This window comes from Cygnus olor, chromosome 1 (assembly GCF_009769625.2).
Source record: "Cygnus olor isolate bCygOlo1 chromosome 1, bCygOlo1.pri.v2, whole genome shotgun sequence".
In the NCBI taxonomy this organism is placed as follows: Eukaryota; Metazoa; Chordata; class Aves; order Anseriformes; family Anatidae; genus Cygnus; species Cygnus olor.
In genome coordinates this window covers 125,221,996-125,240,396 of record NC_049169.1, presented here as the reverse complement: position 1 = coordinate 125,240,396, position 18,401 = coordinate 125,221,996, and the positions used below count along the sequence as shown (strand labels likewise).

The 18,401-nt window shown below is 51.5% G+C and overlaps 1 protein-coding gene across 1 annotated transcript in view; it reads left to right on the top strand.

Moving 5' to 3' along the window:
- Positions 1 to 1,261: 1,261 nt before the first annotated feature.
- The window catches only part of PTCHD1 (patched domain containing 1), a 31,986-nt gene continuing 14,846 nt past the window's right edge, over positions 1,262 to 18,401 (top strand). Inside the window, exons 1-2 of the mRNA XM_040531893.1 lie at positions 1,262 to 1,724; positions 12,881 to 13,541. Of these exons, the coding sequence (XP_040387827.1) occupies positions 1,296 to 1,724; positions 12,881 to 13,541 (1,090 nt within the window). The 5' untranslated portion in view covers positions 1,262 to 1,295. The remainder of the gene's footprint in view (positions 1,725 to 12,880; positions 13,542 to 18,401) is intronic.

Genomic DNA, 18,401 nt, shown 5'->3' with positions numbered 1-18,401 from the left:
CTGATCTGCCGCTGAACTTTGCGGAGACTTGAGACAAATCGTCTCCTTTGTCTGTGCTTCGGCTGCTGTTTCCATCTTTGACGTTTTCTTCTGATTTTATTCAAATGAACCGTTCTCCTTCGATTGATCTGGGGCTGGTGCAGCGGGGAGCAGAGCCGAGCAGGCGCGGGCCCGCACGACAAACACCCGCATCCCTGGCCTCGGCAGGCAAGAAGAAGCCAGGCTGGCACTGCAGGCAGCCTCCCGAGTGCGTGCTGGCCTTGGGCACGGCGAGCCAGAAGCATCGGGGGAAGCGGGGACACGACTGGCCATAACTCGGCGCTTTTCCGCCGAGCGTTAGAGGCACTGAAACACGGGCAGAGTCTAGCATTCAGGCTGCGCGACCCAGCTGCGAGCGAGGAGACGGGAACGATGTCAAGGAGGCGAAGCGCCCGTGACCACTCATTAGCTCGGGTCAGACGCCACCGAAATGCAAGGGGCTGTCGGTCTGTGGGCGATGCCGGCCTGGGGGCAGCCCAAGCGGGGAGCCGCTGCCGCTTCAGGCAGCAACAGGTGTACCGGCTGCCGGGCTGCAAAACTTCCCTCCGGCCGGTTTGTGGAACCCCCGGCCTGCCCCGGCTGGGCTCCGAACAAACCCAAGGGCCGGCAGCGGGAGGCAGGAGCGGGGCCCGGCCTCCAGGGGCAGCTCTGCCCTTCGCAGCCCGCGGGCCGCGGGCCGGCGCGGCCGTCGGGGATGCCGGTGGCGGTGGCGGTGGCGGTGGCGGTGGCGGGGCGGGCGGGGCGGGGCGGGGCGGGGCGTCCCGAGCGCGGCTCCGGCGGGAGGCGCCGCCCGGCGCGGCCCCTCGGCGGAGGGCTGCGGGCGCCCGGCCCGCCTGCGGCGGCGGCGGCGGCGGCGGCGGCGGCGGCGCGGCGGGGGGATTAGTCAGCAGTCTGCGGGCGGCCCCGCGCAAACTCCGCGGCGGGGGCGGGGAGCGGCGAGCGGCGCCGGCCCCTTCGGTCGCCGTCGCCTTCCCCCTTGAGGGCGGCGGGGGGGCGGCGGCGGCGGCGGGGCTGGTGCCCCCGGCGGTCCGCGCCGCCGCTCGGGGCCGCGAGGCTCCGGCAGCGCCGTGCGGGGCGGGGCGGGGCGGGGCGGGGCGGGGGCCCGCGCGCGCAGGCGGCAGGCGGGCGCGCCCCCGCGCCCCGCGCACGCCCCCGCGCCCCGCTCGCACGCACCCGCGCGGCGGCGGCGGCGGCGGCGGCCCCCGGCCCCCCGCAGCCGCGGCCGGCGGGGAGGCGGCGCCCGGCGGGGCTGCCCCATGGTCTTGCGGGGGCCGTGGGGGAGCCGCGGGGGCCCCGGCGCGGCGCTCGCCCTCCTGCGCGCCCTCCGCACTAGGATGTTGCGGCAGGTCTTGCACAGGGGGCTGGGGACGTCCTTCTCCCGGCTCGGCCACTTCGTCGCCAGCCACCCGGTGTTCTTCGCCTCGGCGCCCGTGCTCATCTCCATCCTGCTGGGCGCCAGCTTCAGCCGCTACCAGGTGGAGGAGAGCGTGGAGCACCTCCTGGCCCCCACGCACAGCCTGGCCAAGATCGAGAGGAACCTGGTGGACAGCCTCTTCCCGGTGAACCGCTCCAAGCACCGGCTCTACTCCGACCTGCAGACGCCGGGGAGGTACGGCAGGGTGATCATCACCTCCTTCCGCAAGGCCAACATGCTGGACCAGCACCACACCGATCTCATCCTCAAGGTAACCGCGCCGGCGCCCCGGCCCCGGCCCCCGCCGTGCCCGCACCTCCGAGCCGCCCCCCGCAACAGTTGGGACGCCCGGCCCGGCTCGGAGCCGAGCGGAGCGGAGCGGGGGCCGCTGCCTCTTTCCTGCGCCCTGCCTCGCCTCGCCTCGCCTCGCCCCGCGTGATGCTGCCCACCAGCACCGCTGCCCCGCTCCAACTTGCCGAGCACTTGGGCGCCGGGGATGCTCTGGGGGTGCTGCATGCGGGCATCCCCTTCCCTTGCCTTCCTATCCCTCCCCATTCCCTTCCCATCCCTTCTCATCCCTTCCCATCCTTTTCCATTCCTTCCCATCCCTCTTCATCCCTTCCCATCCCTTCCCATCCCTCCTCATCCCCTTCCCATCCCTCCCCATCGCACCGTGCCCCGGAGCAAAGCGCCCAAAGCAGACACCCCACTCCTCGCTCCCGGCCCCCCCGTGGCGCTGCGGGTGGCTCGGGGAGGTGAGGAGCGCCACGGCCACCCCAATTCCCCCGGCAGCGTCCCCCCGTGTCACTTAGAGGGCTCCGGGCGTGCGAGTACCTGGCAGGACGGCTCGCCGCACCGTGTGCCATAACATGTCGGCAACCTGCGTGTGCCCGAGCTGGCGCGCCAGCTTGCGCCGGAGTAGTTTGGAAGGGGTTGGGAAGGAGAAGCGAGGAGGACGGATGCAAAAAACCGGGTGTTAAGAGGGTCGGGTGCACGGAGGGAAAGCGTACCAAACAACCAAACACACACAGAGAGCCAGAGGTGTGGCTGGCTCAGCCTGGCACGTTTTCCCTGTTGCTTTACGGAAACCCCAGAGGCTCGGCTTGGCTTTTTTTTTTCCCCGTTTTCCTTGAATGTCAGGCTGTCAGACCCTGCAAAAGCCAACGCTAATTCTTCTTAATAGCTTCAGGGAGTGTCTCCTCTCAAATGACCAAAAAAAAAAAAAAGGTGCACATACCGCTTGTGAGAGACTTTGGGGAGATGTCGCTCTTTACTAAACAAGGAAATAACTGTTAGAGTGGATTTATTTCTCTTCTATTTCCACCGTAGCCACATGCAGGACTGTAGCACAGAGCCACTCACTGTTTTCCGCTTCTCTTTTCTTGCTGTTAACGTGTTACCCAACGGTAATCAGCAGACAGATCTAACGAGCACAGGCTGGCTGAGCACAGGCACAGAAACGGTACCGGCGAATGAGAAAACTCCAGAGAGACGGTTTTCATTCCTTCATTTTCCTGTACCGCGGATTGCATTCGCATCCAGTGTATGCACATTTACTCAGTCACAGGACAGTAATGATAATGGATTTTTTTCTCTGTACTGCTTTCTCCAGAGATCTGTAGTTTTATCGATAGCACAGTGACACACAAATAAATGTTGCTCTGAATCCCTCCACAAGCAAACTTCTGCATAAGATTTATCATATCGGCGGAAGAGCTATAACTTAGAAAGTTCTGTCAGTGTTTAACGCTGCCTCATTTTTAACAGACAGAATTTGCCAACAAAATGATTATTTTTCATTTAGTGAGATAATGAACGGCATTGCCATTTGACTGTTTACTCATACTGTTAATCTGACATTGTCAGGCGTATTTGATGCATTATTTCCAACTCTTTACTTATCTAATTAATTCCAGTGTGCCTTGTGCAGAACAGATTATGGCCTTTGTCCTGAATGTTTTTCTGTTTGTGGGCAGAGCCGGGCTCAGGCAGCTGCCCGTCCAACCTCGTGGATGGCCCAGTGGGGTCGAAACCCGGCGAAACAGGAGGGAGAGCTTCCAGCTCCCAGTATTGTTATGCTGGTGGTGATGCAGGGCTACATCATTCTGTGTCAGCAGGACTCACCAAGAGAAGGAGGAAGGGAAAAGGTGTCCATCAAGGTTTTCCTATGCGTATCCGACTGCACAGAGGGCAGAGAGGAGCAAAGGCATCTGCAGCATGCCCCCTGCCCCCAGCCCAAAGCCAGCCAGTGCTGCTCCGCAGATGGACCGGGGGTGATCCCACCTGCACGCCTCTGAATGCTGCCATGGGGGTGCAGTCAGGGCAGAGAACCCCCCAGGCAGCGTTTACTTACCTTTCCCCTTCAGGGGAAGGATGACCTCCCCAGGGAAGAGATTTTGCTGTAGAAGAGGCCTCAGCTCCTCCCGTAGGGCTCTTGCTGCATCTCCACCCACTCGCAGGTGGACGGGAGACCCAAGGTAGCCTCAGGCAGGCACCGGCTGCTCTTGCAGCACCCTTTCTAGGTTCCCTTGCTGGCCATGTCCTACATCACCAGCCACGAGGGAGGGAATGAGCCTTCACCGTTACTGCTACCCTGGTCGCATGCAAGGGGAAGAGAAGGAGATTTTCTCTGGCTACGGCAGAGGAAGAAGTGAGCTTCCACTATCATCCCCCCGGTAAAGGGTTATGCAGTTTTGGGGTCTGAGCAGTTAGAGCTTAGTGGCACTGTCAAAAGTTAATCAATCCAGTATCCTAATTAATGAATTGGTTATTATAATAACTTCTGTGGTGGCTTCTTCAAAATACCCTGGTTGGCTTAGTGCAGTTCCTAATGGACAGGCTGTCAGCCCAAGAAGCTGTCAGCTGCCACAGCTGTGCAGCACCCTGCTGGCCGGCCAGGTAGAGATTTAGGGAAGGGCCCAGACCCCAGGCAGCACTCCCCAAACAAGACCAGTCATGGGGCACAGGATGCCTGTGCCAGCGTGGCATTGGCTGCCCACACGGCAGTGGCGCATCTTGCTGGACACGCAAGCTGCTCCACAGAAGGTCTCTCCTGCTAATTAGCAGGGAGGCATGTGGCTGCCTGGTAGCATAGTTCTGGCTTGGAGGCGATGCCGAGTACCCGTTTTTGTTTGTATAAAAGTAAATCTCCATCCGTAGTTCTCATAACTCCCCGTAAATGCTTATAGTGTTTCTGTGCCTGCCATCCGTTGCGTTTCCAACTGTCCTAGCCATCTGCAGAAGAGAGGAAGGGGAGAAACCTAAACATGTCCTGGAATGGATGGTCCAACAGAAGCCTCTAGAGAGTCTCGGACATGCAAGAGATGCATTCTGGGGCTGGGATGTGCTGGAGGGCAGTGGTGACATCGTGCTCGCTGCTCCACCTGCTCTACAGCTGCGCACAGGGCAGCTGCATCCACTGCTGTCCAAGTGCAGGACCTCTTTCTTCCTCAAGATTTCACTCTGCCAAGAGAAAGAGAGAGAGGAAGTATGAACACTCAGCTGAAGAAAGTGTGCTGTTACCCTTGTATTTCCAAGAAGTGCTTGGAGAAACAAAAATAATTTTGGATATTTGGTGTGAACCATTGCGCAAAAGTTCAAATGCTAGTGTAAATTCTGTACAGCTCATCTAAGCCGAGAATCCAGCCTAAAAATAGCGTACGAGCAGCCCCCTGCCAGTTCATTGCGATATTTCCACTTGCAGCTAGAAACTTGGGAGGTTGAAGGCACACAGACTCGCTGGAAATATGGACCTAGCCAGATGTTTTGAAGCCCTGAAAACATATTCTGACTTAGCCAGGATTTGAGACATTTTGAGCCTGTTTGTTCCTCCTTAATTAACTAATTTAACTGCATTGTACTGCAATAGACTTTTTTTTTTCTTAATGAAAGCTTTCTTTTTTTGCAGGGTAGACTGTCTTCTACTTATATTATTGTGTTTATAACATTAACACAGTACTAATATTTTTTAGCAATAACTCTACTTATGATGCAGAGATGAAAAGGGAATGAAATATGACATGCCTTCCTAAAAGGGATTTTATTTACAGTTTGCCTAGACAAAAATCTGTAGTTGAAGGCTTATTTCTTTGAAAGAAACTGTCCTAACTACATATTTTCAGACAGTGCTTATACATTACATCTCCCCTATGAACTGGCCATCAATGTATCTAGTTCACTGATTAAATACCTATTTGCACGTGCAAGCAAATACTAAAATATTCATGTATAAGCACACATTTATTTAAGCACTGCATAACTTCGGATTATTGCAAAGCAAGACAGTCAAACTTCAAATTTTTGCAGACCTCATACTTGTTTGGGTTTCTTTTCCTCTCTCTGCTCCCTAATTACTATGTCTGCCCATGTGTGTGCCTGCATGCTCTGTCCGCAGCCCTTCCAGATTACCTCATTTATTTTCTACGTGTGAGGAAACTCGTGGAGGAACCAGCTATATTTATGTTCCTGTGTTTGTGGTATTTCTAATTGCTTTGCTGTAGTAACATGGCACGCTGAAGCCATTGTTTTCAAAGCTGGTAGAAGTCAGTGCTGGCTGTAACAGAGCTGAAGGCTGGGGCTGGTGCAGCTCTGACTAGCATAAGGCACCCAACCCTGCATTTTAAAACTTCGGGTACTTCAGAAGGCCTGGAGGCAGCCAGCCAGCTGTGGATCTAGCAATGTATATAGTAGTCTTCACCTTCTCTGCATAGCTTCAGCACTAACAGTGCTTCTAGAGAAATTGTCAGCAAAACAAATAGTGTATTTTGCTAAAAAAAAAGAAAAAAAAAAGGATGAAGTCATGTCTTCAGAGCAAGGCTGTAAGACGAGGGGAAGAGTCCTAATACAAGAAAAACAAGGGTGTGAAAGCAGCAGAAGTGCAAGCCTGTTGTCATAGCAGCACAATGCTGCAGGGCTAAAACGTATCTTATGCGAAAACAGATGAGAATTAAGATACGCAGGTGAGATCCGGGCACAGCCAGGGAAGAGGGATGGCCAGTGGCATGCCGCGGGGAGGCATGTGCAGCAGCCCCCAGTCGCTTCAGGCCCTGCCTCCCGCAGCACAGTGTGTGAGGGACAGGTTCCCTTGAGGGGTTGTCACCCCTCCAGAGGACGGACCAGAGCTCACGGGACACCATGCGTCACGGCCACCAGGGACCAGGCAGTGCTGCAGGGGTGCAGTTGGCTAGAGCAACCAAGCTGGGGCTTCCCGAAAGCTGTGAGTTGAAAAAAAGCCCTGAAGTTGGGGTGTGTGGGAGAACCCCCTCATTCCTGCTGGGAGAGAGGACAAGGGGCTAAGTCGCTGATGAACTTGATGGGCTGTGTGCTTGCAGCTCGTGAGGTTTTGTGCAACGAGGTAGGGGCCACCCATCGCACCGCTGCTGGAGGAGCCCTTCATACAAGCTTGCACTGCATCCCCAGTCCCCTCGAGAGGTGCTGTGAGGACTGAAGGGTCTTCATGGAGAAGGGTAGCTATGTGGAGAAGGACACCGGTGGATCTAATGTGACATCAGCAGCAAGAGTGAAGTCTCCATACCTGACATGAGAAATGGATCTCGGAGTCCTTGGCCGTGCTTCACATACTGGACTTGTGCGGCACACACATCATGTCTCCTCCAGGAGCAGTCAGCCTGAAAAGTCACAGTCCGAACCAGAGCATGTTGCTCTCATTGAAACAAATCGAGATGGATTTGCCATGGTGCTGGTCAAAATTAAGACCACATTGGTTAGGAAAGGTTCTCCACTTCAGATTAGAAAAGAAAAATCTTAGCTAGCAATTATCTGTAGCTACCAGTAAGGTAGATGGAAAAGTAAATGCACACATAGCTGCCAGCATATATGTTTGAGCAGTAGTTGTTGTCCCTCAGTTGATGAGTTGTGTTTTGAACAATTTTTAGATTTTAATTACCTGAAATTTGTTTAGAGAAAATACTATTCACCATGTTTTGGACAGCTGAAAAAATAGTTGTAAAAATATATAGCTTCCATAACTAGTATTTTAGCATCTTTTCAGGAAATCTGGTTGTAGGACTGCTAGTAAAAGAGTCCAGCTACAATTTCCATGTGTTTTCCAAGCTGTTAGGATCTGCTGGCTTCCTGACTTGTCAGTGCATGCAACTGCCATCCCTCGGCCAGAATGGCTTGGGCAGGAGGCTGCTTCCCACCAGCCTCCCTTGAAGCGCTGTCCTGGACCCAGGTACCCAGGCTGGCCTCAGGGCCTGGTCCTGCTCAGAGGCTCCGTTGTCGTCCTTCTCCACACCTTCTTCTGGTTAAAATAAATTTCTGTTGGTTTAATTCTGCCCATGTCTGTGGAGCCCACAGTGTTTTCTTTTGTGAATTAGGCCGGGAGCTCTGTTAAGTCTTTTTCTCTCCCATAACCCTTTTACTTTTTCACTGGGGCTGTCTCTCAAAGTGCATAAAAAAAGCACTCCACAAAGATAGAACATGGCAAACATTACTGAGATCATAGAAAAAGTGGAGAAATTTACAGCAATCCAATAAAGGCTTTTTCTTCTCTTCATTTCCTTTGGCACAAGTTACCTGTAAAAATTACCCAAAGAATAAACCAGCTTCACGTGAGAGTGAAGCTTGTATTCAAAATCATTCTTAAGACTGGAAAACTAGAAAGCAATACAGAGCCTAAAGCAGTGATGAGACTTGAAGCAGTGATACATAATGAGTTCACTCCTTGCTTTATTTTTGAGCCTTCTCAGGCTCTCCATAACCATGAGATCAGACTTTTCTTCATGTAATGAAAAAAAAAAATCACACCACTTCAGGCTTCAGGGCTCAGAGAAACTCCAGACTTAGTGAAAATGACAATAAAAAAAAATAAGAGTTGGCAACATTGACTAAAGGGAATCTCATCTTTAATTTGAACCATCAGACATAGACTGAAAGACTAAATTGAGTCAAATATTAGCAAAGGCAATGTAATGTGGCGTGGTAAAGATCTTATTCCCATGAGTGAAACACGTCTCTATGTGCCAGCTCATTTGCGATAGGGGAAGACATACATATACCTAGCTAGTTTTATCTAGTTGGCCATTCATCGACTATATGTCAAGCAACAAAGTGTAGTCAGGTCCTTATGATGAGTAATGTCACCTATAAAACACCGCACATCACTGCTCCGCAGCAAAACCGAACACGTTTCCGCAGCCTGTATGATAAGCACAAGCTAGCTGTGCACACCCTTAACATCAAAACCCATGGCTGACCCGGCTCCTGGGAGGTCAAGATGTCTGTCCTTCCACAAATGAGAAATAGGAGCTTGGGAAAGCCGACGTGTCCCGTACCTTCCTTGGCTAGGGGCTGTGTGGGACACTGCTGGCCACTGCTGGTCCCTCCATTGTCGTCCTGCCAGGAGAGGAGTGGGACCCTGGCGGGCTCTGATCAGGGCAGCAGATTGCATAACGTGGCCTTAGAGGATTTCTGGGATCAGAGCATTTTGCAAATGAATCAGCAGTTTCTGCCCCCTCCCTGCTGGGATGGGATCTGTTTGCCTCGCGGGAAGGCTGCAGGCTTCCTCATCACCTGATGGAGCCGACCAAATTCTGACAGCGGGTGCTCGCATTGGCGTTAAAGGACGGACTTCTGAGCAAGGCAACGGAGCTAGAGGCATTCCTCTCCCCTTCCTGTGGCTCCCTGGATCTCCTGCACGGACTCCTGCACGGATTAAAAGCAAGCTTTCTTTGTCGTCCTGAGTGTCCATCTCTCCGTACAGCCCCCCACCTCCAGGCTTAGCTCTGCTGTCCCTGCTGCAGGACATGCCAGGCCCCACGCTGGGCCAAGCCCTCCTGGGAGAGCGAAGCCGGGCCCAGCGGGCAGCTCTGCGCCTCGGCGCCTGCCTTCCTGCCCGTACAGCAGAGCCAGCAGGACTGGCAGCCAAAAACAGCTTGAGGAAACCTTTGCGGCCGCAGCGCACCGAGGCTGTGGAGCAAATGGTTTCTCCCAGGTGAAATGGAAGGCCTTCACGCCAGGCTTCCCATACCCACAAGCAGCAGGAGGGGGTTCATCTCCCCGTTGAAGCCACCGTCACTGTCTGAAGTAAACAGATCAGCAAGCATGGGACTTAAAGAGCAGGGCCAAGGTGTTACTGAATGCAAACAGCTGAAGAGAGAGAAAAATGCTGTTCCAGAAATCTCTGCCACGGTGTGCGGCACACCAAAACACCGCCTTCGGAAGGGAGAGGGGAATCGCAAGGGATGGGCGCTGTTGAAACAAAGGTGGAGAGGCAGAGGTGTAAGTTGTTCTTTCGTGACTGAGCACTTTCAGCCAAAAACAGCGCGTGCCACCGTGACCAGTGAGCTTAGGCATGCTGTGCAGCTCTCGTGCTGCAGTGCTCTGGCATTTGAGCCGTGAGCTGCCTCATGGTTACTTGCACTGCTAGCTAACCCAAAAGGCTGCGAGCGAGGAGCAGGCAGTACGTGTCTCCCTTCAAGAAAAACTATTCAGGCAGCTTTTGATATTCTTTTAGTTCCCCTTCTCTACTAATAGCATCAGTAAAGAGAAGAAAACAGTTGGGTGAATGAGAATCTGCTGGATTCAGTTAGAGTAGAGTCACCTGCTACTCAGAACCTACCGTGCTGACATGGTCCCCATCAGACAGCAGGCTGTGCCACCTCCTGCTAGCAAGCCCCAGGTTCCTGGGGCTTCTTAGGTTCCAGGCCAGGACACAAGAGAGCTGGGGGCCGTGGGGATGCAGTTTGGCAGGGGGGAGGCAGCAGCGAGGCAATGGCGTGCAGGGGCTGAGCGGGGGGAGAGAGGCATGGGTGTGCAGCAGGCTGTAGGGCCACCACGGCACCTCGGGACCCTGAGCTTGAAACCATCGTTTCCAAGAAGTGATTAGTACTTTAGGGATGGCATTTAGCTTCTAGCCTTCTGCTAAAGATGAAGTAGCAGCTGTGACAGACGAGGTTATTTTATAACCTAAATATTAACAGAAAGTGCTTCAGATGTAGAAAGAAGCAAATGCAGCAGCGGCAGAGCAGGTAAATAGCAACACACGCTGTTTGATGAAACTCATGCAACAGTTTCCCTTCTCCTGCTTTGTGTCACCGGATGGATCCTTTCAGTTGTTGTTGTATTGTTAATACAACACAGGCAGTAAATTCCTTCTATTGCTCCTAGTTGTCCTCAGCTGTACTTTATATGACATCTGGTTTTACAGCCATTGTCAATGAAATACATACAGCAGCTGTCATCGTAAAAAAAAAAAAAAAAAAAAAAAAGCTTAAAATCAGATATCTGTCTTTGATTCCATAAGCCAGGGCATTTTCCCCAACCTGTAGCAATATACCTTTGTATTCATACCACAAAACAGCTCTTGCAGAGCTCGGCAGGAACAAACTGGAAAGATGGGAAGAATTCCCCATACAGGCTCATTTCTCTGGCATGTTCTTGCAAACCTTTTAATGTTCTGTTTTAGAAGAAAGTTGTGCAAGAGCCCCTAATCTGTTGCACAGGAAGTTATTTGTTCTCCCAGCAAGATGGAGAATTTCCTTCTCACCATGGCAAGGTATTGTGTTCTCCCAGTGCTGGGAAAAGGGTTATTAGTTCATTTCATTTCTCAAATCTTTCTGCTATTAATACTGAACTGTTCTTCTGTAGAAAATGAAAACTGCTCAAATGTGGAAAAACACACCTCCAAGCTGCTAGAAAAACATGTTGAGAATATAGGAAGTTTGCATTTTTTGCATATATGACATCATATCATCCTGAGGAGTGGAGGCAGCTTAATTAAATTTATACCCATCACAGATTAGGCAATGTAATCACAAAATAATCAGATTCATAGTATCATCTAAATGGTGGTTCTTTTTTTTTTCTGCAGATAGGTCTGAAATAGCACACAAGCATCACCACGACTGTTTAACTTCAACAGATGCAGGATCTGAGCCATGAGTATTAGACATGTCATCCATTGTCACCAGACGAGTATATGTGCTGTGCTGCTGTGGTGTGCACCATCTCCTGGTTTATAACCAGTGTTTCTCTTCAGAAGGAGCTAATTCCAGTAAATGTCACCTAATCCCAGCCTCTCCACTTGGTACAACAACCTCCTGTCCTCCCTGGGAAACAGCACATGCAAATAACAAAAAAGGGAATCATGTCCCTGTAGCCCGTCCGCTTTGTCTTGCTCGAAATATGAAGGCAGAAAATTACTATTCCCCCTCTAAGGAAGAGCAGTCAGAGCTGTTCCTCCTGTGGTTCCTGCCGTCCAGGTGTGAGGATGGACTGGTCCCGTACCTCTGTTCCCAGTCCAGTCACAAGCTCCCCTGGTGCCCAGTCCCCTCAGCCAGCCCAGGGGACGCATGGTGCTGAGTGTGGGCTGCCACCCTCACACGATGCTGGCACCAGGCAGCAGAAGCAGTGGCATGCTGGGGCACCCACGCTGGGGTTTTCGGGTGTCCCCATGCCTGCTAGAGGGGCATAGAGGAGGATATACAGCTGCTGAGGGTCAGACTTGTGGTGGGCGATGTGGTCTTGGCCTGCAGAGCACCTGTACAGGAGGTCGTGGTGCTCCTTGCACAGTGAGCATGGCACAGCAGGAGTTAAACAGTGGCAGTGGTGGGTGAGGACTGTATGTTTCACAAGGAGATACCCCAAAATCAGTTTGTACTTTGCTAAGACATTAGCAAACTCAATACTTCTGAAAAATATTGCAATCCTGCCTGTTAGGGTTATTGCTTTACTGTCTTTTAGATGTCTTGTTTCTTCAGCATTAACTAAAATGGATTGAGAAGGGGTTGCAAGATTTTTCTGTACTTTTTTGAAAAGAGAGTGTAATTTTTCTGCCCTTCTGATGCTCAGAAATAACTGAATGTGCTGTGGGTCAGAGCTCATAGAAAATTTCATCAGGGTACAAAGCAACTTAAAAAGGAGTCTGCACTAAAAGCTGCTACAGCAAACAATAAGCGGGGATAACCTGCAGGCCCTGAAACAAGGGCCTCTGATTAACAGAGAGAGGAGAAAACTGGTGCCTCCTCCATGACTCCTTGTTCTACAGCGGGTGGAGGGTTTGATGGGGGAGGGAGGGAGGCAAAAAGCAGACAAATTAACCAACACTGGCACCTATGCTCCAGCTGTGCCGACGGTCCTGGTGCTCAGGGCACGAGGAGAGGCAGCCTGGGGGTCACCAGCGCGACGGCGTCCCCTGACCTGGCCAGGCTGCTGCCACCCCTGTCATCTCACCTACCTGCAAGGGATGTGGGAGAACGGCCAGGCTGCTACCTTAATGCATGCTTCCTTTTTTTTTTTTTTTTTTTTTTTGCGCTGAGCGTGCCATTAATACCGCAGGCACCAGAACTTTCACTGCCGTTGCCTAGATGGAATAGGAGAGGGACGGAGGCCGCGAGCCGCTGTTCTGGCTGCTGCTGGGCGGGATGGACTGATGAATAACGTCTGTGATTTCTCTTTCCCTTGTAGTTGCACTCTGCTGTGACCAGGATCCAAGTGCAAAGACCTGGTTTCAATTACACGTTTGCCCATATATGTATCCTGAACAATGACAAGACATGCATAGTGGACGACATAGTGCATGTGCTGGAGGAATTAAAGGCTGCTCGTTCTTCTAATCGAACTAATTTTGCAATCACTTATCCGATTACTCACTTAAAGGATGGCAGGGAAGTGTATAACGGGCATCAGCTTGGTGGGGTTACTGTGCACAGCAAAGACCGGGTGAAGTCTGCAGAAGCCATTCAGCTCACCTACTACTTGCAGGCAATCAACTCCTTGAATGACATGGTGGCAGAAAAGTGGGAATCCATTTTTTGTGACACTGTTGAACTTTTCCAGAAATCCAACAGGAAAGTCAAAATGTACCCTTTCACTTCTTCTTCGCTGAAGGAGGATTTCCAGAAGACGAGCAGGGTGTCAGAACGCTACCTGATCACAAGCTTGGTCCTTGTGGTCACCTTGGCCATTCTCTGCTGCTCCATGCAGGATTGTGTCCGCAGCAAACCCTGGCTTGGCCTGCTGGGATTGCTGACCGTGACCCTTGCCACCCTGACTGCAGCTGGGATCATCAATCTCACTGGTGGGAAATACAATTCCACCTTCCTGGGGATCCCCTTCGTCATGTTAGGTAACTATCTCCTACTCTCTCTTTTGTGTGTTTGTGCCTCCCTGACGCCTTTCCCAGCCAGCGGAGAAGCATCACTGCATGACTCCCGGTGTCTGCTCCCTGTAACGCTGCGCTGTGCCAGCTCATTTCCTAAGCAGCCTGTACCGTGCCTGGACGTTATGATTATTTCTGGGTTCCTGGTGGTGCGCAGTGCCCTGCTGTATGATACAATGCCCACGTGGGGGTGAGCACCAAGTACCTGCAGGTGCCACACGTAGTGCAAGGGAGGAGCCCTGCTGCTGCTGTTCTGCGGACGCTTGATCCTTGGTTTGGTGGCCAGCGGTAGAAGGAGACCTGTGCACAGGTCTCTTGCTGGATGGGTTGTATCGGCTGCCCCAGCAAGCAAACGGGCCTTTGGAGAGCTGGCTCCTTTGCAGAGCAGGGCGGTGCTTTGCTCCCTGCTTGGCCGGCGCCTGCCCACGGGACGAGTGCAGTGCTGGGTTCTGGGTTGCGTTGCTCATGAAACGTCCCCGGCAGCTGAGTTGGGGCAGGGAGCACTTCCAGCCCTGGCGTGAGAGCCTCACTGGCCCCACTCAGGCTGGGCCCCGGCCGCAGGGTTGGTGGCACCTGCTCAGTCCCCGTGCCTCATGCTGTGGCCCGACTGTGCTGTGGGGTGTTTGTCCTGAGGGCGGCGAGGAGGAGGAGAGGAGGGCAGGCACCGGTGGAGGTGGTTCGGGGCGTCTGCGGGGAACCCCGGCATCATAGCCAGATAGGCAGGAGGGCTTCGCGGGAGGCAGAGGGAGCTCTGGGGAGCTCACAGCCTCTCTGTTTGTGTTTGGTTCATAAACAGCGTGAAAAGCTCTGCGCGCTGTAGGTGTTTAATGCGCCCTCGTTCTCAGCGTTATTCATTTGCGGAGAATAATACATGCATTGATTTGATCACAGCTTTCCCGGCTGAAAATCAGTGCTCAGTAATACTTCAGATTTCAAGTGTAAGAGCGTCTCCACTGACTTAGTCACATTGTGTAGTGATACGACATGTTTTGGCACAGCTATTTTTATATCAAGCGCCAGGTTCCTATTCCATGCCCGTACTATGTCTGTGGTATTGTTGCACTTTAATTAAAGACTATGCTTCAGTGCATCACACTACCAGCTAACGTGCAGAATATATTCAGTGACAAAGAGAGTTCAGCTACACAGCATCGGCTGCACCGTGTCACTCTTGTTTTCCGGTGACATCCATGAAAATTAAACTGTCTCGTAATCTAGAGAAGAAACAGCACAAGAAGTCCGAGTCAAAGGAGGGCTAGCATTCTGACCCAAGTCTTTGTTTTCTTTTGTGGGTTTTTATGCTTACGCCTGTGTTACAAAAATCTCTTCCTCAAACTAAGTAGTTTATATAAGCACGCGGGGGAGATTTCCAGATGTGTTACAGAAGAGTAGTCATAGTAGAAAAACAGCCTAAAGTCCAGCTGCGGACAGGAAAGTACCTGGGGAAAGTGACTTAGAAATATGAAATATTAGCTCTTTTTAGGGATCAAGGCATCTGCTTCCTGAGATAACCTTCCAAATTGTCAATTCACTAGTAACGGCTATGCTGAGACGTACGGATAACTATGAAGAATTTCACACTTCTATTTTAGTGCTCCTTTAACTACTGAACTGTATAGCTCACTCTGCTTTTTTCCTTTTTTTTTTTTTCCTGTTGGTTTTGGTCATGCTTACTTGAAGTATTCCACTCTTAAATAAGTGATTTTCAGGTACACAGCTCAGCTCTCACAGCGAGCAAGCCAGGGCAGAGCAGCCATGTTCAGAGGAGTCTCCCATATATAAGGGAATATCCCCAGCTGCATTGAGTCTCCCAGGGGGTGGGAGCATCAAGAGGTGAACAGAAGGCACTAAAGATGTTTGGGAGTTTTTTAGGAGAGTTGCTTTAAACCAGCAAATAGCTGAAAAGGTAGGGCTTTTCTTTTTTTATCCTACAGTACAACAGAACGATTCATCATGCATTTCAAAATGTTTCATTCCTATACATCGCTTCGATTGTAAAGGACAGTTTAGCTCAAGGTAACTGAAGGCTAGAGACACAAACCACTTTCCCTTACAGCCAGCTGAAATACTTCCACTTAATTTCAGTGACCATCAGATTAGATCATAGATTAACTGACCTTTAGAAAGCTAAAGGATTTCTGGCTAACAGTGTAGCCCAATAGCTATTACTCATAATCTCATGCCTAACAGCAAAAATTACACAGAAAAAATGCTTGCGCTGGACACATTTCAGGCAAGGCCCCTATGCTAGTATAAATCATTAATGAAGTTCCCCCGGTTTATAGCAGCTGAGGATTTTCAGCTCCTCGTCAGCAGCACGAAGCAGGGGGGGCTCTCCAGACATCATCTGACCTCTGCTACAGGACAAAGATTACGTCTTCCCTGGCAGATCCTTCTCGCCCCGAACTTTGCCTCCTCCTTGGGTCGCTTCCTGCCGTGGTTCACTGTGCTACCGCTACAGCATACATCATGTCTTAACCCGAATTCCCCTTTTGCAGCTCAGCTGCCATTATTCACTCCCTGCATCTGGAAAGCAATTTATTTTCTTTGCGTATTTGGGACCACTTTCACTCGTGCAGTCCTCCTCCATTTCATCCCAGGTTTCCTCAGGCGGTGCTTACTGGCCTTGCAGCGGTCTTCTTGCTCTTGGCTGCTCGGCACCCTCCGCGGAGCACAGTGCCTAAAACTGGGCGCGGGATTCGGGCTGAGGCTTCAAGCACCGAGTAGAGTAGGAGGATTATTTCACACATCTCGCATATGGCACTCCTGTTCATATATCCCCATATGACATTCGTTTTTCTCAGCAGTATCAGATGGTTGACGATTGGTTTGTGGCGTGTGGTAATTCACAGACCATTCGTGTGACTTTCTACCCTGTTTGCATGACTGATTATTCCAACGTTTTGAAGTTTACCCTTGTCCTTGCTGAATCAACAGCACTTTTATGTCACACCATTTCTCCTGTTCATTAAGTTCATCCCGATACCATCACCACCCTTCCAAAATACATTACCTGAAGCCGGTCAGCAATGTTTTGCAATTGCCTATTTTTTCGTATTTTCAGGAATTACTTTCTGAATAGCTTAAGCAGTTTGTCCAGTTACAAGCCTGTTCTAATAATTTAGGCAATATGTCTGCAAAATACTCAGTTCAGTGTGCTCTGTACTACTCAATTTTATCCATCTTGTACAGCCCTTCAGCACCAGCCATTTCCAAAAATAAGCAATCTGTAGTGAAGGGTGCCAGCCTCTGTATGTGTTGCCTCCTTAGCTTTTGCGCCACTGGGACAATTACAAGCAATTAAATTAGCACGGCTTACCAAGCTGCACTCCCAAGCTCAGAGTAAGTGCAGACAGGAACATCTTTTGCCTACACCACCTGTTAAATATGACATACTAGCTTAAACCTCCCGTGCTTTGGGTTTAATCACCTTCATGGCGAGTTTCTCCTAATTTCTTTTCCTCTTTAATTAAGGCGGGTTGCCATAGCTCAGCCGATGAAAGGTAACTCATTAAGTCGCGGTAGCTCAGTCATTGGTGCCTGCCTGCATGTGCCCAGCAGGTGCCTCTGCAGGGGTGATGTTTGTGCTGCGGCAGGTTTCCAGCTCCACGGAGGCCAGCAGGCAGAGGGCACGCTGCCTGCCGCCTCCCTCTTCTCCGGGGAAATCTCCTGAAGTCCAGCAGGGAACCTTTCATCGCAAGCCCTGGGTTTATACAGGTGCTTCTAGTGTGAGAGCAAAGCCTGCAGCCTGTGAAACTTGGCAGGCTCCCGCCGTTCATGTGGGCATATTTAGAATTAGCATATGCCTTGGCGGTTCCTTAAAACTATCAGCATCTGCATTTAGCAGCATGTAAACGAGTCATTTAAGGGCAGGGGTACTCACACGCCAAGTTAACGTCGAATTCTTTGCTGCAATAAGTCTATCCATTTTTGACCCTAAGAATTATATATCCAAAAAAAAAAAAAAATTGTAATTCAGCTGAATTTAAAATAGCTGAGTTATCATGTCAGCTGAAAAGCAGAATCAAAATCCTGATTTCCAATTGCCTGCTCCACTGAAATCTACAGATGTTTGGTCTGGCACAGATGCTGATGTATTCATCATAAGTTTCCCTTACGCATTAAATGCTGTTTAACTGCCAATCATTCAAAAATATCGGTTTCCTAAAAAAAAAAAAATATATAATAAAATAAGCCACTGAACAACCAGCAGTGCTGGCCAAATAAGGTTTTGGTGTGACTTTTTCACCTCCTGCAGGCGGGGCGCAGCATTCGACGTAGATGTTGAGAAGCAAATCCCAGCGCTGCCCTCTGTCCTTAGGAGAGAGCTCGCAATCTGTTCCCTGTCCCTTCAGACGCTCCTGCAGCTCGCTGGGGGAGACGCGGCTCTTGCCGCCTGCCAAGTTGGTGGCAGGGACGGGCTCTGTAGAGTGACGGTGGCTGCCAGGCGCTGCCAGATACGGGCAGAGACGCGGGGCCAGCTCCATACGCTTATATTTAGCCTGGGGTCGGAAAACGCGCTGCTGGTTACGCTGGCACAGGAAACGCAGTTAGCAGCTAGGAGAGCAGCTTGAGCTTGCAGCTTGCTGTAAACTGAAAGAAGGGTAGCGAGCCTGGTGCGAAACCCGACAAAATAGGGACGGATGCTTACCGCGTCCCTCGTCCCACGCTGCCGCGTCGCGGCACCTGCGGCAGCTCTTGCCACGTGGCAGCAGCGCCTCGATATTCGGTGGGAGGGTGCCCAGGGGCAGGAGGAAGAGGCCAGCGGTGCCTGATGCTTTGGGAGGTACCCGATAGTTCCCCATGCTTGATGATGGGAGCGACACG